The sequence below is a fragment of the Lucilia cuprina genome, chromosome 4 (genome assembly GCF_022045245.1).
Source record: "Lucilia cuprina isolate Lc7/37 chromosome 4, ASM2204524v1, whole genome shotgun sequence".
NCBI classification, from domain to species: Eukaryota; Metazoa; Arthropoda; class Insecta; order Diptera; family Calliphoridae; genus Lucilia; species Lucilia cuprina.
The window spans coordinates 19316112-19339239 of NC_060952.1; the positions used below are offsets into that span (position 1 = coordinate 19316112).

The 23128-nt window shown below is 27.1% G+C and overlaps 1 protein-coding gene across 1 annotated transcript in view; it reads left to right on the plus strand.

Moving 5' to 3' along the window:
* The window catches only part of LOC111686961 (netrin receptor DCC), a 258387-nt gene that overhangs the window by 121833 nt on the left and 113426 nt on the right, over window positions 1-23128 (plus strand). Inside the window, exons 3-10 of the mRNA XM_023449367.2 lie at window positions 186-386; window positions 454-575; window positions 5031-5181; window positions 5809-5906; window positions 10130-10251; window positions 16939-17119; window positions 21592-21765; window positions 22245-22465. Coding sequence (XP_023305135.2) covers window positions 186-386; window positions 454-575; window positions 5031-5181; window positions 5809-5906; window positions 10130-10251; window positions 16939-17119; window positions 21592-21765; window positions 22245-22465 — 1270 coding nt within the window. The remainder of the gene's footprint in view (window positions 1-185; window positions 387-453; window positions 576-5030; window positions 5182-5808; window positions 5907-10129; window positions 10252-16938; window positions 17120-21591; window positions 21766-22244; window positions 22466-23128) is intronic.

Genomic DNA, 23128 nt, shown 5'->3' on the forward strand with positions numbered 1-23128 from the left:
GCAACAAATTCCTAAATAAATATAAACTTTAAAATATTTATATGTATTTCAAATCAAAATTTTTCCAGCTTAAATTTTTCCTTAGGGATTTTATTTTATTCGTTTTCTTACATTTAAAATTTCTTTCAGCTGCCAGCATAAAAATAACTAATGATTTGTATTTTTTCTCTTCCTTCGCATTGCAGGAACATTTGTCTTATTATGGCGTCGTGGTATAAATGTTTTAACCGCCTCCAACATAATGGTGACAAGGGATGAACGTATAAGACTGATAGATGGTTATAATTTAGAAATTTCCGATTTGGAACCACAAGATGCTGGTGATTATGTCTGTCAGATAAGTGATAAAATAAATCGTGATCAAGTACATACAGTGGAAATATTGGGTAAGAAGATTTTTTTCATGGGAAATCATTAAGGATATTTAAATAAAATTATTTTTTTTTCAAACAGTGCCCCCTAGTGTACGTGCCACACCCACCTCGGGTAATTTACAGGCCCGCAAAGGTGGCCCGGTAACTTTGGAGTGCAAAGGTTCGGGAAATCCTGTACCCTCTATATATTGGACAAAAAAGGTAGGAATAATATAAATTTATTTATTTATTTTCACTTTTTTATATTTAAGTATGTTTAAATTGTTTTTAAAAGGTAGAATCATTGATAGCTCATCAATAACAATTAAACTTAACTCTAGATAAACAATTATCCGTACATTCTCTTTTTTTCTGGATTCTTATTTTATATGTCTGCAAGATAAACTTCTTTATGTTGTTGATTTTACCTTTCTTAATTTAATTAAATTGATTCTTAAGCTCAATATGTACTTTTTTTACTTTTATGACTTTTTATTTTGCTCACATTTAGGTAAATGTTTTATTTTTCTTTTTATTTTGCTTCCTATTCAAACACAGTCTGGTTTTAAGATGTTTTTAACAGTTTTTTTTAAGATAAAGTAAATACGTTGGATTATAAAATGTAGAAATATTTGATTGAATTAAAATTGAATGAATTGGATCAATAAGTAGAAAATAATAAAATAAAATATATTTTCTCTATTTAAAAGGCAAAGCCTCGTTTAAATTAACTTAAGATAAAACTTCCACGTTTTGAGATGTTTTTTTACACCCACCATCCAAAAAGATGGGGGTATACTGGTTTTGTCATTCCGTTTGTAACACGACGAAATATATTAAAAAATTATATATATTCTGGGTAATCATTAAATTCTAAGACGATCTAGCCATATCTGTCCGTCTGTCTGTCCGTCCATCTGTCTGTCTGTTGAAAGCACGATAGAGTACTTCCATAAAGTAAATTCTACCTCTTTTTCGCTTCTTTGGAAGTTCTTTTTTTTCTGACTTTTATCAATCTGGCTTTGTTAAAAATTATTTACTTTACTCTTATATATTTTCATCTATCTACTTATTTATTTATTTCTATTGAGATAAGTTACATCTAAACATATGACCCATTATCCACCATTAACTTTCAATATTCCATTAAATTATTTTCATTATTCATTTGAACACTGTAAACAATTGTCCGTTTCTTTCAATGAAGAAATGTATATGTATATGTATATGTATATATATTTAATTTTTTGCTGTCGAGATTTTTATCGTGTGTTGACACATTTAGGTAAAAATCTATGTTAATGACAACTTTTCAAGATAATAAACAATGTAATTATTTGTTGCAAAAGGCTTCAAAATACAAATAAAATCAGACAAATGTTAGCAACAATAATGAAGCAGAAACTTACAAAGTATGAATGAAACCCCGTTGGTTCTTTTTGTGTCCAATTTAAAATTCATAGCTCTTAAATAGATTTATCGAAACTAAATATATTACTTAGGATTGATAATATGAATTCTAACTAGTTCTGAGACATATTATGTTGTAGTGAAATTATTTCGTTCCGATCTACCGGGTATGTGCAGAAAGTTTAATATATCATTTCACCTACATACAAATGTACTATATACATTAACTATATGTGTATTATGAATGAATGAATTTACACAATTAGAATTTCCATATCCCCAACTATATGTGTTTTTACACTGTAATGAATAATAAACAATATGTGGTCATTTAATAAACACAAATACTATTTCATAGATACACGAAGAGAATACCTACTGAGAGAGGAAATTAAATAAATATAATATTTATATTAAGTTCTTTATTCCTACAAGATTTTAGTTGTGGCCTTCAAATGGCAATATGTTCTGGTACATTTAATAACAAATTAAAAAATTGTTTTTTAAATGAATCTATTATAACACGGGCTGACAAATTGTTAATCATCACATGAATATAATATACCATATAATCCTATGTAGATCTTTAAAATATAATCTTAATAGATATTTCAAAAGTAGAGTTACATCTAATCCAAAATCTATCCATCTATCTATCTATCTATCTATCTATCTATCTATCTATCTATCTATCTATCTATCTATCTATCTATCTATCTATCTATCTATCTATCTATCTATCTATCTATCTATCTATCTATCTATCTATCTATTTATCTATCTATTTATCTATCTATCTACCTATCTATCTATTTATCTATATATCTATCTATCTATCTATCTATCTATCTATCTATCTATCTATCTATCTATATATCTGTCTATCTATACCTAGAGTAACTATTTAACTTACATTCTGCCATATATCTGTTTGGTTTGTGCTTAAATGATCCTTCGTTTCCTGTTGTCGGAAAACACCTTAAATATGGACGTTATATAGTCTATTGCAAGTTTTAAAACCCCAATATAGATTACCATTACATTCTTAAATACGTATCTGTTTTCTACCAAAAAATCCTACATGTCATTTATAAAAATAATATCTTCATATCAACATTTAACTATGATGGCAATGAATTTCATTTAAGGATTACTACATCAAGAATAATAAAAAATTTTCCAATACTAGGTCAGTTTGCTTCATTTGATAAGCATGGCAAAGGAAGAAGCAAGCAAATGCTTTCTCTTTTTTTATTTTGTAAATGAAGCAAACAAAATAGAGTAAAGGAATAAAAATCGAAAGAAATGAAAGGAACAACAAAAAAATTTACATTTACTTTTGCATAGTCGTCATATATTGTTTGCAGTTTTAACATGACATTGCAACCAAGTCATTCGCATTAATTACAATTTGGCAGGCAGTCAAGCAGCCAGGTTGGCACAAACAAGGCGGGTCTTTAGTCATGTCAAAGGCTATAAATGCAACAAACAACAACAGGAATAGCAACGCAAGCCAAAAACATGCAACCTGAAAGGAAAACCTAAAACAACAACAACAAGTTGTAGTTATATCTTTAGTTTTTATGTTGTTGCCTGCCTGACTTTTAAGGTTGCCTGCCACACATAAACTTTTTAAGGGACAAGAACGACAACATGCAACCAACTCAAGGGGAGATTTTGCAAGAAAAAAAAAAAAACATTATAATATCGGTACTACTATTGCCAGGAAATGTTTGTCTTTTCTTGATTTTTTTTGCTGTTGTGTTTAATATTTTTACTCCTTTCCGTAAGCATACATACCAATAAAAGTATGTATGTATCTAGGGAGTGTATGTATTTTTTGTTTTGCAAATAAATACCTTCAAATAACTGATATGAGTGTGAGCTTGCAAGTGTATGCATTTAACAGTATGTGGCATTTCACCTTTTTTATAATTTTTTTTGGTTTGATTCCATTTTGTTTCCTTTTTTGTGTGCTTCTGTTATCCATATTCATTTGTAAAGTTATTGTCATCATCTACATGATGTATTTCCTGTTCTTGTAATAAAAAGAACTCCCTCATTTTTTCACCTTGGCTTAATATGATAAAGGTTTTTTTTCCAATTTTCTTTCATTGTTGTCTTTTGGTATATTACAACCAAACCCATAGATATTTTTAAAAACCAACTTAAGCAACCGTTGTTAATAACGGAGGCAGACTGATAGGAATTTTTACAATTACAGTTTTGAATCATTCTTTTTTCTGTTCAATACGAAATACTTTCACATAGTTTTTTCACAAGTTAATCAAGAAGCTTGTGGGAATTGTTATGAAATGAGTATTCGACCTATTCACAGTATATCAATATTGATATGAACATTACGCTAAGGTTCTCTATTATAATTTACATAAATAAAATTAAAAAATCTGCATTATCTATATTTTGAAATAGAACTGGCAAATCTAATATAAATGAATGTTTTTATATACTTTTAGTTTTTTACTGCAACTACTATTTTCGTAATATTTATGAAAATTTTAAGTATAATACGAACCATTATGAAATCAAACATGGAAAAATTTTATAATATATTTTTCGAAAAATGAAGGGAAATTAAACAGCAACAACATTTGAGCAACAGTTACACTTTTAGTTTGTCACTGCTACTACTATTTTCGTAATGTTTATGAAAATTTCGAGTATAATATGACGCATTATGTAATCAAACATGGAATATAATTTTATAATATATTTTACGAAAAAGAACATCATTTGAGCAACAACATGTTAAAAATTCGAATTTGGATAAAAAAAACCAACCGTAATAACTTTTCAGTATGCTCTCGTCCTTGTTATGCCTTTTCATCTACATATATATGTTACTTCCTATATTTACCTAAATGACTAAGTATTAGTGCTAGTGTTTGAGCATGAGTATGAATGAAGTCTCCGTTTCACCATCATCTGTGACATATTGACTCTATTGACATTTTAAAAGCAGTTTATAGATAACATTGATTTAGTATCATAAGTGTAGAGTATTAGTTTGCATTAAAAACACTCAATCCATATGAGTTAAGGGTGCAGGTATATTTTCGGACAAAAAAGGGTCAGTTTAAAAGAATTTCGTTTTAAAATTGAATTTTTTTGATTGCCATACAATCATAATTATAGCAAAAAATGTTCTCTTTTTATTTACTTAATATGTCTATTCTCTATAATTTAATTATTATTTAATATTGTTCTTAATCTATTTTTTATTATTATTATTATTTTATTTAATAGAGTGGTGCTGGCAAATCAACGGCTCGTATTGGCGATGGTCCAATTTTAACATTGGAAAAAGTGGAACGTCAACAGGCTGGCGTTTATCAATGTACCGCAGATAATGGTGTTGGTGAACCAGTTAGTGTCGATATACGCTTGGATGTTTTGTGTAAGTAGAAAAGACACATTTTAGACAATTTTAAAGACAGATATTAGAGAAAAAATAATTTCCACAATTGTCGTTTGTAGTGTTTATGAGCAAAATGTAAAAGGAACAAAAACGAAAAATATAGAGTTCTAGTAAACGACAAAAAACACAAAAATATTTTGGCAATAGAAACAATTGTAGGAAACACAATAAAGGGCAATAAAAATTGTTCCCACATTTAGAAGAAAAACTCTAAATTTTGAACATAAAACATATTACTATTAAAATTTAAAACATTTAAAAAGTTGAAGTGATTTTCTTTTTAATCTTGTTATTAAATAAAAATTTATTTAAAAATTCAGAATACATAAAAATATATGTATTTTTCCTACATTTTTTTTTTATAAAATAACGTTATTTTAATTGTAAAATTTTCCACTTCACTACTTTTTGTAAATAAATTGAAAATAATTTTCTTATTGCATATTTATTCTTTAAAAATCCTTCTATGTATTACATTCCTAAACATTGTTTCTTTATATTTATTCTTTTGTTAGTTTATGCCTTTAAAGTGCATACTTTATACAGTCTGAAGCCGATTTACAAATTTTATTGCAATTTTTTTTGTGTCTGTGCTTTATTTTGTAGATCCTCCTGATATACAAGTGGAAAAATCTTGGATTCACTCTGGTGAAGGTTTTGAAGCAAAACTTGTTTGCATTGTTTATGCTGATCCCATTGCAACGGTAAGTATTTAAGAAAAGGAATATGAAGAAACGGATTTGTATGTATATTAGACATTAGGTGGGCTTTAATTGAAGACATGTAGTTTAATAATGTTCATAACCGACTTATACTTATAACTGCTTATTTTTGTTCAATGTTGACCAAAAAATTACTGTGTTTTATTGACTCTTCCACAATGTTATAAATTAATGTCACTTTAAAAAACTTCTAATATCGAATTATTCCTTATTAAACATATATTAGATTCAATTGGCTTGTTATCACTAACATTAAATATTTTTTGAAAAATACCACTCATTACCAAGTAATATATGAAATAACTGCTCTACATACAATAATAATAATAATAGGATTTTTTTTATTTTTTCTAAAATGGGTTCTTTTATTAATTTCTATATTTCTGGATCAAACTTTTTGGTTGTTTAATGGGCTATGTAATCTCCATTATTGCTTCAGGCGCTGCACTTTTAAAAAATAGTTTTACAATAAATTTTTTAAAATACACTATGGTGAAAAGTTGGCAAGAAGGAGTTTTTAATTTATCCGAATTAAAACCTCAATACATACGTATTCCTAATTTAATATATATTCTAAATTTTTACTTTATTCAAATACTTAGCTTTAGTACATAATTATCCGCACTGACCAAAAATTGCGGTTCCGCAATATCCATGGGGTGAATTCGCCAAAAGGATGGGGTCACTAGCACTAAAAAATATCCATACACTAAAAAAATAAAAATATGCGCTTATAATATACACTTTAAAATGGGAAAATATGCACTAAAAATGTGAAAAATATGCACCAAAATATATTTCTTTGTGAAGGAACATATTAATAGATATTAAGATTTTGACAACAAATATACAGGTTTTTAAGGACTGCTTTGTGCACTATAATGGAAAAACGACCTCGAAAATGACAAATATAAACATTTAATAGTATTCCCCTTATTCACAAACAACATTGACTAATTGACTAAGACTATGAAATTGATACTGAACCGATTTGCATAAAAATCTTTGCCCTGGTCATTAGTAAAATAGAACACATTTTGTAGGAGAACTTGTTTTATAAGTCTTTTATAAATGCATAGTTCTACATCACAGCAATTCCTTGTATTAGGTGTACGTGCCCCAGGGGCAGTTTGGGGGTTAAATTATACTTTATTTCGTGCTTCAAACTATGATATCGAAAAAACTATTATCTCTTATTGTTCACTATTACTGACATTCCATAACCAATCAATATATTTCTCAGCTCTTTTTAAAAACACTTATATACGTCTACGTTCCATCATATGAAAACTTAACCTTACAAACTTTAAACAAAATTTGAAATAAATTATTTTCTAATGCCCCTATGGCGTATGAACCCCCTACTACCTTATTACTCATATTTTTTTTAAAGAAACATCATTTCCTTTTACCTATTTTATTTCAATTTGTTTTAATACCTTTACTCCATAGACTTTACTCTTTTGTAATATTTAAAAATAATATTCTAAAGAATTTTTATTATAATAATTCATAATTTTATTTTTGTTTCTTTTCCTTTCGTTGTAAAAAAATGTATTGTGTAATTTTTTCATTTAACTAAAATTTTGCTTCTTTTTTTAATCTTGTAGTTTAATCTATGAAATAAAAGAGGAACTCATATTTTAGAGAACTAATAAGGTGAAATAATCTGTATAAATAAAAAAGTATTCGATAAACTTAAGAACTAATTTATTAAATGGTAAAAAATTTAGAATATGTAATTTTTTAAACTATTCGTTAGATAACATTGGTGTTTTAAATTTTAGTCAATTAAACTGATAATTTCCATATTTGATGATTATATAGATGTATATCTATAATACCAATACCAAAGCTCCATCAGTGGCTTCAATTTTGTAACCTTAATTACTTACCACTCTGTGTATTTACCATTTAAATATCTCATACAATTTTTTTTGCATAATTTCTCTTTCCTTAACAGTTCACTGCATATTTATTCCACTCAGATAGAAACTGAAAATTTCCTTTCAGTTTATTTTATATTTGTATACATTTTATTTTTTTATTTTCAATTTCAAATTAGGTCAAGTAATTTGTATTATATTTATTGTTGCCTTTTTTTTTGAAATTATTTTATGTATATACACATACATATGTATGTATAAATATATATTTATGTACAATATTTCACCATAAATAATATTTTTACTGTTTATTATCTACAACAAATATACAATGTTATTTATTTTAATTTATTATTTATTTTATTAACTGCAGTTGCTGTTATTTTTGATATTTATTTTCGTTAATGACATTTTAATTAATTGCTAAAGATAAAAATGATTTTCGATGTTGCTGCTTAATACACTATAATATAGATTTTGGTACTATCAACAGCAGCAAAAAAAATATTTACATACAATTGCTTTATTAAATATTTTTAGATTTTGCATTATTAAAACTCTATATCCGTATATCATAAATGGTGTAAATATGTACATACCATAAAGTGCTAAAACTTACATACACAATAGCATTTAAAGTCATTATTTAAACAGGGATATGACATTGGAGGCAAGTACTTACCAAACTTGCTTACAAATAGGGTGTTAAATAAGTACTTACTATGATCGCCTGCAAATAGGTAGTTAAGTAGATTATTTTGTTTCTGCTAATGCCCACTATGTCTATTATTAGTTTTCACAAAAAAGTTTTTTTTGTTTGATTTAAACACAAAGTTCGAAATCAATATGTTATGACTGAAACGCAAGTGCTCACATAATATATTATTTGTAAGTTATGACTAGACTCATAGAATGCAATGCAAACAATATGTAGTAGTCATTGAAAAGCAAGTTGTTGAGTAAGTACAATTCATTACTAGGTTTTTCCTGGGCACATATTATGTATATTTTCCAACCAATAATGCTATGGAATTTATACACCTAATGTAGATTTCAAAAATCCTTCCATTCATACATAACATGTTTGACATTCGACTTTCACTATCAGATTTTTAATTTAAATTTAATATTTAAAAAAAAAATAAGTGTATAGTGCTTTTGAAGTATGAGATATGATATGTTGATAATTTGTTAATATGAAAGAGAAAATATTTTAACAAGATAATTATACATACTAATGTTTATTAAAAAAAGTGAAAAAGAAAAATTAACACTGATTAAATACAAATAAATAATTTGCGAAATAGAAACATATTTACCTCTTTCTTTTTCAATGTAGTCCCCTTGAAATAAATTGAAAACATATTAAGGTTTTTTTATTTCTAATATTTATAAACCAATATTAATTGAATTGTCGGCTTTGGATGCCAGTGGTCTTTATTTTGTAAAACAAATTAAAAACAGAAACAAACAAATATGCCCCCACATAATAAATAAATAGTGGTTAAATTTACTTTGGTATCGACAACCAATAAAACTAAAACCTCAGTATATTTAAACAACGGAAAATAATTAGTTAAAATAATAATAATTGTAGTATTTATGTATTTTTTGTGTAAATTTTTCTAAATTTTCACAATTAAAATAAAATGAAAAGAAATCGGCTCAGAATCATTTCCTAGGCATAAGAATTAGCTATGTCCATGATTTAGAAAAGTCTGTCCGTCTGTCTGTGTATTGAAAACTCGGTGAGTTCTGACTTTAGGAGATAGAGTTATAAAATATTCCAAAAATATATCCTTCCTTCGGTTTACATTTTTTCATTGCCCAAATATTTCATTCATTGACTTATAGATTTTTAATTTCTTTTCCAATTTAATTGTTTAATTTACTTAATTAATAGTTAATTTTTTTATAATATATAAAATAAATTATGTATTATATTAAAGTTGCTGAAAATTTTAAGTTTCTATTTTTGTTATCTAATCTTTAATAAATTTTGTAATCAACCAAAAAAACTTATGAGTATTGTAAGTTATTCTAAAATAACCTGGCTTCTTGCTTTTCCTATATAAGCTTAAGTTGGCTGAAAATCGTAAATTTTCATATACCTATCCCAGTTAAGTATTCACTAATACATATGTACATACGATTTACCCAAAATAAAAGTCCCAAAAACTAATTTCATTTTTGTGGTTCATATTTAATTCATAACTTACTTACTGACTTAATAAATATACATACAAATCTCTTAATTTAATATTTGTTTATGCCTTTTCATCTTATTCTTATTTCTTATTTGTCATTATACGCTCACAGGTATCCTGGTATCAAAATTCATTTTTAATCCAAACAACCGATAGACGTATAATGTCATCAAGGGGAAATCGTCATACCTTAACCATAAGACACATACAACAAGAAGATTTTGGCAACTACAGGTAAGTTATATCAAAAATTCGTTTAATACTTAAATGTACATAGAAGATATTATGTATAAAAAGTTCTTTTTTAATAAATTTAAAAAAAAAACTTAACTAAAGCAGAACTAAGTCATCTATACTTACATATCTAATAACCTCAACATACGTTACTTACATACATAAGAAATAACTTTGATTCCTTTTTTCCTTGTCAATCTTTTACGAAGCTGTGACAAACTTAATAGACTTTTTTCATTTCCATTTTATATATTTTTTTGTTTTGCTTACAACTCATTTTTTCCTTTCAACTAAGGAAGCAGTTTGTTTTATAGGGATTTCTGGGTATTTCTCACCCATACATCTTTTCGACAATTATATAATATAAGTTTATGTTTTTAAGGGTTATCGTTCGTTTAATTCTCAACTGTCTTAGCTGAAAAAAATAAATATATTTTTTACCTTTAGTTTTGTTAGTTTGTTGTGTATTTTGCCAAAACTCATGTTAAGTTAAAGTTAAGTTTGGTAAAATATAATTTTTTTCTATCATTTTCTTTATAAACTTGAAGCCATGTTATTTGTAACATCAATGTCAATATGTCGAAAACATATTAAAACAACGGAAGTAGCCAAATGTTGTCAGTCTATACATGTGGGAGAAATTTTTATGCACTAAAAGAAAAATGTGGTTAGTTTTAATAAAATTAAGATTTTTTCTGACATTGCTCTCTCCACAACTTGTTTAACTAGAAAACAATTTTTTATATATTTAAAAAATAAGTTAACTATGATTTTTGCTAAGTGTAGTCAATTATATTTATCCATCCATATACAAAAGGAAAAAGCTTTATAAAGGCATCTCTTTACACTTTTTTCCTTTTACTGAAGCTTAGTTTTTTTTTCACACAGTTGTTTTATATTGCCCTCCTAGTTGTTGGACCTTTCTCTATAGTTGTCTGTCTGTTATTGCAGTTGTAGTTAGTATTTTGGTTGTTTTAATGTTAAAAGGGGATTAGCAGAATTTTTAGCAAATATGTATAAAAAATATTTGTCGAAATGTTTTCAGATTTTTTTTGTATCTTTGGTTCTATCTCCCTTTCTCAACACGTATGAACATTTTTAGATATGTATATTAGGGTTATAACTTTTATATAATTTTTGAAAATTTCAATTCATTACACATAAACTATAAAAGAGTTGAAAAACAAAATTTTCATCATAAAAAGAAGGTGACATATTGATTTTGACATTCCGTTTACAACATTTTGAAATATTGGTCATAGACCCACACAAGTATATATGTATATGTATTATAGGTCCTTATTGAATTCTAAAAAAAATGTAGTTATGTCTGTCCACCCGTCTGTCTGCTAAAAACACAATACAGTCCAGAGGAATATGTTTGGTATTGAAAATGGGCAAGATCGGTGTAAGTTTTCATATAACCCTCATACAAGTGGCCACGAAAAACAGTAACTATCTGTAAGAACCAAAATTTCTATATCGATTTTTATTTTAGATAAGCAAGTTCTGTAAGAACCAAAATCTCTCTTCCAAAAGATAGGTCCACAATTGACCCTTACGTATCCTGATCTCTATGAAAATTACATTAACGCTGATAACTTACTTAAAAATATGATTGCAACGTTGAAGTTCGACGTTAATAACTTCTGTAAAAACTAAAATGTCTCTGCCAAATCCTATGCGGATCGGACCATAATCACCCTATCCTCTATATAACGTTCTTTTTAAGTTTTATAATAAATTAAATCTTCCTAGCGAATTTTTGGTCATAATAATTTATTTACAAGAGTGCATTGCCTTTACGGCGTATAATTTGATGGCGGATATATAAGATGCACATAGCCGAATATAAATAACACTCTTAGTTGTGTTATTTATAGTTGTAAACCCAATATACCCTGGGTTTGTGCAGATGTTTGTATCATACAAATATATATGTATGATACAAAGTATATCAATCGGCTTAGAATCGTTTTCTGAGTCAATTGAGCTATGTTCGTCCGTCCGTCTGTTTGGCTGGATAGCTGTCCATGTAAACCTTGTGCGCATGGTACAGATCAGAAATTCAAGATAATTGGATGAAATTTGGCACACACGCTTTTTTGTTTTGACCCAAGGACGAAGCCCATACAACAGAACCCCCTGAAAATTACTTTTGAGCTCATGATTATGTATATGTATACCTGTATGTTAATAAAAAGCGAAACAAGTTTTATACAAGGATTGATAACCTTGCAAAATTTCATAAAGATCGGGCCTCATTTGGCCCTAGCTCCTATACATAGTCCTCTTCAGAAAATTATTTAAATGTCCAAAATTAACTTATAAACACAAATATCGCGATGAAATTCAGCACAAATAAATATTGTATAAATATATTCACAAAACTCTATCGGGCTTGGTTCATATTTTTCATAACTGGGTATCATATGGTCTGTCACGCCCGACAATATTTTCGTATTTGTTTTGATATAAAAATGTGTCATTGTATAACCCACGGAATTTATGTATAAGTTGCGGGTTATCCTCCATACATTTTTTTATCATAAATAATTTAAAAATGAATTTTCTGCGGAACTTTTTCTGCACCAAAATTTCCCGAGAAAACGGGTTTCGTTTATAGAATAATAATAAAATAGTGATAGGACCTAATTTTGATAATTTTGCCTACACAAAAGTATACCCTAATAGGACATATGTATGATTGTTTATAATACATGTCTGTTCATATTTGTTTATCTATATTGACATGTTTTGACTTGGCCATCATTTAAGTTTGAAATTAAAAGGAAATTAAGTATATGTGAGTGAGTATGTATTTTAGTAGTTTTATTCTACAAAAATTTGTTTTGTCTGTCTATTTGGTATGCTTAGTTTATTTATTTAATATTGTTAAAAGAAGAAGAGAAAAATAAACAGCTAAACAAATTAAGCAAAAGTTTTATTTTCTGACAGATCATCAAAGTTGTTACAATAGAAGAAGCCGAATGTCTGGTTATTGAACTATTCTATATGTATCCATATACATATGTATATGGATACATATCTAAAGGTTGTTATTAGAATTGACTTAAATAATAATTTGTTTTAGTTATTTTTTGGTTTCATGTGTGACACTTGAATTAAATAAAGTAATAATTTATTTTATGTTTTATTTTTCTTGTGTGACACTTGAGTAATTACAGAAGTTTTAATAGAGTCTGTGACATTTTTTTTATTACTAAGGATAACAAAAAAAGCGTTTAAAGCGCTTTAAATATGCAGTAAAAAACTAAAAATATGCTCTTAAAATTTAAAATATATGCTCTAAAAATAATATTTTTTTTTTATTTTTTAACGTTGAAAAGTTTAAAAATAATAAAAATGTAATGAAATAATCAGTATTTAATGTCGTATTTCATACTACAAGATTTATTTTTGATAATTGATTAATTTCCCATTGGTCTGAAAAATAACAAATTTCGAACAAAGTTCCTTCTAAACTGACATTTTAGTCAATTTTTTTTGCAAATTCAAACGATTATTTTTTAACGCAATAAAAAATTTAAAAATAAAGTTTTTAAAATATACATAAATTAAAAAGTAAAAAATATGCTCGATGCCAAAAGTCTTAAGGTATGTTCACAACAATCAAACGTTTAACAAAAATGACGTGACCCCTAAAAAATCTACATTTTGATTTCCTTAAAATATATATTTATTTGCACAAACGTAATATATCTTTGACGACGTCAGTTCAGAACGTCTGTATTATTTGTTTCGACAATATTTGCAAAATCATGCAGAATCAAAAATTAATTTATAAAAACTAGTGCTTACGTCTTTTGCATCAAATGTTTGATAGGCGTGAGCGAAGCTTTAAATTGGTGTAAAACGTGGAAATTTATTATCCTTGTATCCATATTTGCATATTTTCATTTCCCTGATTAGTACAATATATTTTTTAGTTTTTCAAGATTCAAAAAAAATCATTCAATGCAAGAAACAGTAACATTCCTAGATAAGTATGAATGTATAGTCGGGCGTAGCCGATTATATGATACCCTACATCTGTCAGTATGTATGTTAAAAATGGGGATTATTTAAAAAAATAAAGCATTTGGTTTGTTTTTTTAACTTTATTTCAGAGTATTTTTACTTTTTGGCAAAAAAAGAATTTTTTACAAGAGGGCTCAAAGGGGAGTAGGGCAAAATATGGCCCTATCCTTAAAAATGTTGGTAGGAGGAGTTAAGTCTTCTTCAATATTATTTATGTAGAATTTAAAAGTGTGTTATTATTGTTTGTAAGTGAATTTTGACCTTTAAGTCATTTTCTGAAGGGGAGTTTGTATGGGGGATAGGATCAAATGAAGCCCGATCATTACAAAAATCGGTAGTGTCATTTAAAGTTCTATAAAGCTAAGTTTTGTCGACTTTTGTTAACATAGTAGATCATTTAAATTAATTATAAGCCAAAAGGCCCTATTTGGGCGGTACGGTTGTATGGGAGCTAGTCGAAATAATGGACCGATTTTAACCATTTTCAATAGACTTCGTCCTTGGGCGTGAAAAGAAGCGTGTGTGCCAAATTTTATCTAATTATCTTCAAAATTGCGGCCTGTACCTTGCGCACAAGGTTTACATGGACAGCCAGACAGCCGGCCAGCCAGACGGACGGACGGACATAGCTTAATCGACTCAGAAAATGATTCTAAGCCGATTGGTATACTTTAAGTTGGTATAGGACGAATATTTTTTTATGTTACAAACATTAGCACAAACCCAATATACCCTCACTAAAGTGGTGTAGGGTATAAAAATGTTTAGAAAATGGATTGCATTTGAATACAACACTAAATATCCTAACAAACTTTGATCTAATATAAAGAGTAAAATGAAATTGAAGTGAGGAGTTTATACAATTCCCATATTAAATTTTATTTAAAACTTGTGAACTAAAACTATAATGTTTATAAGACACACTAGCATATATGCAAAATATTGCTGATCCGTAGCGTACCTTGAAAGTGCATTCCATTCTGTTGTTGTACTGTTACTTGTTATAATCGACACCACTATAGCGGGGAGGTTGACTGATGACAAATGCTTGTACATTTAAATATACCATTGTCCGTCCGTCTGTCTATGTGTTCATGTAAAGCTGGTGCTGACGCTACAGGTCGCAATTTTCAAGATAATTTGATAAAATTTGACATATGGACAACTTTTTCGCCAAACTTCAATACAACTACAAACCATAATTATATACAATGTTATAGTATGTGAAGAAAATCGATAAAACTTAGTTTTATAAAAGCCTACTACCGATTTTCGTAAATATCGTGCCTTGTTTGACATTAGCTCCCATGCAAGCTTAACTTGACATAAAGGCCAAAATTCACTAATAACACGATGAAATTCTGCATAAAAAACTTAAATGCAAAAGTAAATTCATTTTGCAAAAAAATCCTTTTGTAGAAAATATTCCGAAATGAAGATTAAAAACAAATTAAATGCTATATTCGGCCATGCCTGACTATTCACACATTTTAAACAATTTTTACGCCTGAACTATTTCTCACATTTTTATAATATTTACTTATCCATCAATAAATGATTTTTGAACTAAGTCTTTATTATATTTTTCTATGGTCACTAGTAGTTTTATTTTCAAATATAATATGTATGTATAAAAATAAATAAAAAAATACATATGTATGTATGTACGTCCACTAAAAATTGAAATTTTGATAGAATAAATATAAATGAAAAATAATTTATCACACATTTATCATTTATAAACATCAATGTAATCTTTATAGAAAAAAATCCTTTAATTTTGTAACATTTTATTATTTACACGATGTTCATAAAGGGAGAAAAGAAATTTGAAAAATGAAAGAAAAAAATTACACTATAAAAATAAAATGACCCTTTACTGATAAAAAATAAACTAAAAAACTACAGCTTTAAATACAAGTAAATATGTATTGTGATCGTAAATGGGAGAGAGGTAGATGGAGTGGGATTAATAGTTCAAGTACCAAAGGAAACATTTATGTATATGTGAATGTATGATTATGTAAACAAAACTTTACAAGAGAACTAACGAATATAACGGTATATTATGAGTTAAAAAGTAAAAAAATACAAACAAAAACAACATTTTGACCAATAAAGTTTATTACATATGAGCGTTATAAAAATAAATAAAAATAACTAAGACTCATACATACATTTAAAATTACACATACAAACAACAGAGGCAAACTGTAATAAATGTTCAATTTTATGCTATGTAGTTAAATACGAGGAATCCGAGAGAAATATCCTCTACTATTATTTATAAATGTCCAGTTTGACACGATATTATGTATTAGCGAATTAAATCAACATTTCAGATTACTTCTAACTACATCAAACTTAGGTCAAAATTTTACAGTTATTTCTTTCAAATTTGATCATGTGTTGACGAATATCGTTCCATTTTTTTACGTAGTCCCTGTAAAACTTTAAAACAATCATCCTATTTTGATAGGATTCAAACACATTTAAATGGTGTAGGGTGTCATATACTTCCTTATTTGTTTTAATTTTTTTTAAACACTAAAAAATCCAACTAACAAAATAACAATTAAAATTTTTAAACAAAAAAAGCCATAGAAACAGATTACTTAAAAAAAATTCTATATATAATCTTTACAGCTGTGTCGCTGATAATACATTGGGTCGTTCACGTAAATATATGGAATTATCTGGTCGTCCTGGCCCTGCAGAATTCTATTCACCCAAATGGGGTCGTTCATCGGACAGTTATAATCTTACATGGAAAATTGATAGTTATCCACCATTGGAGGAAGTACGTTTACTCTATAGACGTGTTTTGGTAAGTAAAAACAAAAATTACATCGATATACATATATAAATATAGGTAAAAATAATTGTAATAAATTCAATAAATCACTAAAAAAACTTTGCGATTTTTATGAATATTAGGGTTTTACATACAATGTTGTTACTATTACTGTATGGTCAGGTTGTAGCAGAGTATTAATAAAATTTTATTAGGTTATTTTGTTGTACATTTGCCATAAACATTTATTGCTACACAACTAAATCCTGTTCGTTTTCATTTTTTTTTTTTTTTTCAATAAATTATTTGTATTTTTTTAAATATATTTTTATTTATCTGGAAATTTTTTTTTGATACAACTGCAGCTGCTTTGTTTTTTCTGTTAACAAAAAAATCAAGAAATTTATAAATATATTTTAACTATACATTTTGGAATTTAATCTTGTTGGTTTAATCATCATTTTGTTCCGAATTTTTCGAAAACTGTAACGTGAAATGGCACTTTAAAGGAATAGTTTTGCTCTTTTCGCTGTCTTTTTAAAAATTTAGTCCATTTTATTAAAAATGGTCGATAAATACATAATTTCGATATACAGTAGACGTCCAATAGTGCACTCTTTATTACGAATGTCCAAAAATAATGCATTGTCTACTCTATAGTACGAATAAAGTCACAATTTTTCTGTTCGATAGTGCAAATAACGCATTTTTAGGGGAATTTTAGTTTTATTTACGTATGATTTTAATTTATTATTTCGTATCATTCACCTTTAGCAAGTTTTTTTGTGACCCAAGAGAAGAAATTAAATTGGATGATAACGCCAATCAGAAAAATATTGAAGCCTCAAAAGCGCTGTATTGAAAAGGCCGTAGGAATCATTTTACAAAGTAATAAACATCAATGTTAAATTATGGATTTTCTAATAAGTAAAATGTTATTATATATGTATGAACTGTCAATTTTGAAAGTAATATGACTCCACATTCCAATGAGTTTAAGCTGATCCTTTATGTGATCCTTTAACTATTCCAAGTTTTTAACAGAAAATTTTAAATTAGATAATTGTTTTTGAAAGTGGTAAATTCCATTTAAGTTTTTAATAAAAGTTTTAGGTAATCTAAACATGTTTAATACATTTTAGAACAGATAAAATTTAAAACCTTCTTTATCTCATTTCAACCATTGGACTCACGATACTTTCAAAATTAAAAATTCGTATACGTAAATATGTCCCTTTTATGCCTGTTTATGTACAAGAAATTTGAAATAATACACATTTATTATATTTTGTTTCGTTATGTAATTCTTCATGAAAAATAAAACAAAAATAAATAAAATCCAATATTTTATGTGTAATATTTGAAGTTTAACATACAAAATGTGTTGTTCAATAATACGAATTTTTCGGTATTACGAAAGGGCCTAACACTATATAATTCGTACTAGTGGACGTCCACTGTACAGCGAGAATTAGTAAATATTGCAAATTTGACCTTTGGAGTCCAGAGTTAATTGAGTAAGATTACTCGAACTTTAGGGATATCTATACCGAATTTCTTAAAATTTTAAATTATCCTAAAATTTTGTAGAAGACACTTTAGTGTCAATATGATTATTAAGGACAAAAGTGGGCGGACCAGCAGCTGGGGACGTGGCATATAAAAGCTCTTTTATCTAGGAAACAGTTCGAATTTTAAAATTTTGCACGAATAACTTTAGAATCAATGTAGTCATATTGGGTAATAAATTGTGGGCTATATCGGTTCAAGTTTTCGGATAGCTTCCATACAAGTGGCCCCTCGAAAATCAGCTTTAACAGTCATAGCTTGTTTAAAAATACGAAAAAGCGATGAAATTCGAAATAAGTAAGTTTCATACGAGTCAAAATCTATCTAAAATATTTTATGAAGATCGGTCTATAATTGACCCTACCTATAAGATCTCCTTCAGAAAATATCTGCAGCGATCATTATTTCCTTAAAAAACTCGACACAAATAAATTTAATACGAACCAAATTCTGTCTACCAAACCCTATCCTGACCCTATCCCCCTATATAAAGTTCCCTTTAGAAAATTACTTTAACGCTTATAACTGATCTAAGAATACTAGTATATAGATGAAATTCGACATAAGTAAGTTTCATTCGAGTTAAACGAGGTTGGATTGTTGGTATATAAGATTCGGCATAGCCGAATATACTTCTCTTATTTTTGAAGTATGGTGAAAGGGGGAACATTGCCATAGGGGAATATCTGCTAAACCCAAATAAGCAGAAAATCGAGTAATCGATTGATGAACGGAAATTTTATTTCCGTTCATCAATTATCTATTATCCCTGCAAGTTTAAAAGATTAATTTTACATACATATGATGGTAGGGATGTGAAAATATTCCACTGTGTGAATTCTTCGTGCTAACTTTTTAAGTGATATGATTGAAAAAGTACATTTGTTAGTTACAGAATGTTAAAATAATAGTTATCAATAAAATATAATAGTTTTTGCAAAGCAAGAAAAAGAAATCAAATTAAAATTCCGAAACCTACCAAAAATTGTGGTTTAAGTTCCTCCTTTTTACCTTTCTGAATAATTAATCATATTTCAATAAAAATCGCAAAAGCTATAGCTATATATATGAAAATTATTAGTTTTTCTATATATATGTCTTATCAAATTACTACATTCATTCAGTTATTTTGCCAAACCATAAATATTAAGTCACGATGATTTAAATATTTATAACAGCTTGAAAATGAACCTAAAACAAAATTCAATGAATTGTTTTTATACTTTTCAAAGTACCTATTAAATTAGAATTTGCATTTAAATGCATTTCTTTTAAGCTCAAAGTCATTGTAATAAAAAAGAAAAACTACTTAAACACAAAACTCTTATTCAACTTTTGTAGCATCTTTTACTTCATTAATTTCTATAATTGCATAGACACTTCAAAATAAATAATTATGAACAAAAAAAAACGCAGAAATTTCCAAAAGAAATAGGAAAAGAAAATATGAAAACAAACTATAACATAAGTATTTCTGACAAGTATTTGTCATTATCATTTATAGTTTGTTTTAATACAAATCATTAATTGCAAAAAAATACTCTCTATGAAAGTCGTGTCAATCAAAGAAATCCTTTTAAAATTAAACAGCTATAATCTATATTCTAATAATATTTAACAACTTCTTTCCACCCATACATACAAACGCGGTGGTTTGATAGTGCACCATCAATTTTTTTTCTCTCTATAAATTTGTTGTTAATGTCTTTTGCCCCAATAGTTTGTTACACAAAATTTTAATCTATTAATTACATTACTGATGATATCAATCAATTAGTTTTTTTGTACACATTTGTTTTTTTCTTCATATTATTTATTTTTATTCCATTTTTAATGATCCCTTTACTATGTAATTTGATTTTTAATATTTGTATTTGTTTAATTCACCATTTATTTTTTAATTGGTATTCCATCTATGATTTAATACTAATGGCTGGTTTGCATTATTTATTTGTTGTGTATGTGTGCGTGTTTGTTCCTCTATTGGTTTTGAGTAGAAAAAAAACTGAAAATGTTAATGATGTTTTACAAATTGTAAAAGATGTTTTGTTGGTAGGATGTGTAGGGAAGTAAAAGTACAAAAGTAAATAAAAAATACAATTTAATCGTTTAATTAAATTACAATCACAAACCGATAAGGGAATTATGGTCTATTAATTAAAATGAGTTCAATAATTATGGCAACTTGTCGCACAACAATTTTTATAGAAATTTAAATATCATAATCATTAAAGCTGCATATTTCGCAAATATAAGCCTTATAAAATTATTTTTTTAAAAAATAAACTAGAACCAAATTAGAACTGAACTAGAATTGAACTAGAACTGAACTAGAAAAGAACTTTAACTGAAATAGAACTGAACTAGAACTGAACTAGAACTGAACTAGAACTGAACTAGAACTGAACTAGAACTGAACTAGAACTGAACTAGAACTGAACTAGAACTGAACTAGAACTGAACTAGAACTGAACTAAAACTGAACTAGAACTGAACTAGAACTGAACTAGAACTGAACTAGAATTGAACTAGAACTGAACTAGAACTGAACTAGAACTGAACTAGAACCGAACTTGAACTGAACTAGAACTTGAACTGAACTAGAGCTGATCTAGGACTGAACTGTATTACCTAATTGTATTCCAAACGTTGTTAGAAAAAACTGTGTCCGACATTTATGAATATCTTTTTAATGATTAAGAATCACCTACAGCAAATGGATAGCACGCAAATTTAATTCAGCATTTTCTTTCGTCATCTGTCAAAATTCCCTATTCCCTATTAAATCCGTTTACATGTTTAAACATCATTATAAATAATACTATATTTTTATATTTTATTAAAAAAAAGTATCTGTTACTTTTTGAAGGAAAACTGTTATATTTTTTTATTTATATATAACTGTATGTGTGTTTATTTTTTATAAATATTTGCAGATGAATGATACTTTCCAACATCCAGGTAGATGGCATGATTTTATACTTACACCCGAACATCGTCCAGCCTCGGAACCTCTAACTCATATTATGTCATACACAATAAAGAATTTAGTACCAGGAGCATATTACGAAGCCATTGTACAGGCAAAAAATCGTTATGGTTGGAATGAGGTATGTGTGTTGTGGTTGTTTGATATTTAAATTTATTTATTTATTTGTATAACTGCTGATAAAGGAAATTTCAATGTATTTATATTCAAACAATAAGACAACAAAAAATTTTAATGTAAAAATTTCCTTTTATAATGTTAAACTTAAACAATGATGTTTTTGAAGTAAATTTTTTTCCAAAAGAATGTTGTAGGTTGTAGAGAGTTTTAAAAAAAATAATTTTCCGTTAACTGAATGTTACAAATATTATTTTTATACCAATAATGATATAATTATAGAAAGACTTATTGCACAATATGAAATTTTCTGCATAAACCTTAAGAATGACTTGCTTTTTATGTAAAATTATATCAAAATATACATACTTACATACATATTTCCTTTTGTATTGTATTAACATGAAATCAAGATAAATTTGCATTTTCTAAATCACATTATTTATTCTCGTATGTTTTTCAATGTTTCTTTTTTATCCACAGGTCAGTGACATATTTCAGTTCATCGTGGCCAGCAATAGCATGGATATACCACCCGAAGAATCTGAAGTTGTTGCCAGTTCTAAATCACGCAGTAATGCTGCATCATCTTCTGCCCTGCATACATATACATTTAAACATTTGCAACTAATATTATATGCATTTGTAGCAACATCACTGTTCAGCAGTTTATGTCAAAAGAGACGTCAATTTTGGAGTTTAGGGTAAGTCAGTCATTAAAACACACAAATACGTTCACATTCTCCTCTTAATTTAGTTTATAGTTATAAACATACATACATCAATAGAGCTTTGCGTTAATTGATAAATATTAATTTTATGGTTATTTAGCTCTGTTATTAGATGATCAGAATGATATTTATTTAAAATAAAAAACAACTTAAATGTTGTTGTCAAATTGTTTTCCTTATATTTTATGAGAATGTCTTTTTTAACTCTTTCTTTAAGAGGAAATTTAAAAAAAAAAAAAGAATACACAGATTTATTTTTGTAAAAAAATATCTATGAAAAAAATCCTTAAAAAAAACTTAATTTTTATATATTGTAAAATAACATTTAAAGAGAAAAATCGAAAAAAAGAGATTTAAATGAAAAAGAGTGTTTATTATTAATCCCTTTAAATTTAGCGAGTAGTTATTGTAATTATTGAAAATAAGTGAAAAATCGTTAATTTTTTTTAACTATACTGGTATTTTTTTTAGTTTTTTTTTTTTTTTTGTTTGTTTTACTCCTTTATAATTTTATTTTACAATGCTTAATTTATTTCTCTTCGATCGAAATTTTCCGTTTAAAATAGAAGCAATAAGTGACATATTATAATCAATAACTAACTATTATAAACTTGCCAATAAATCAATGAAGAATTC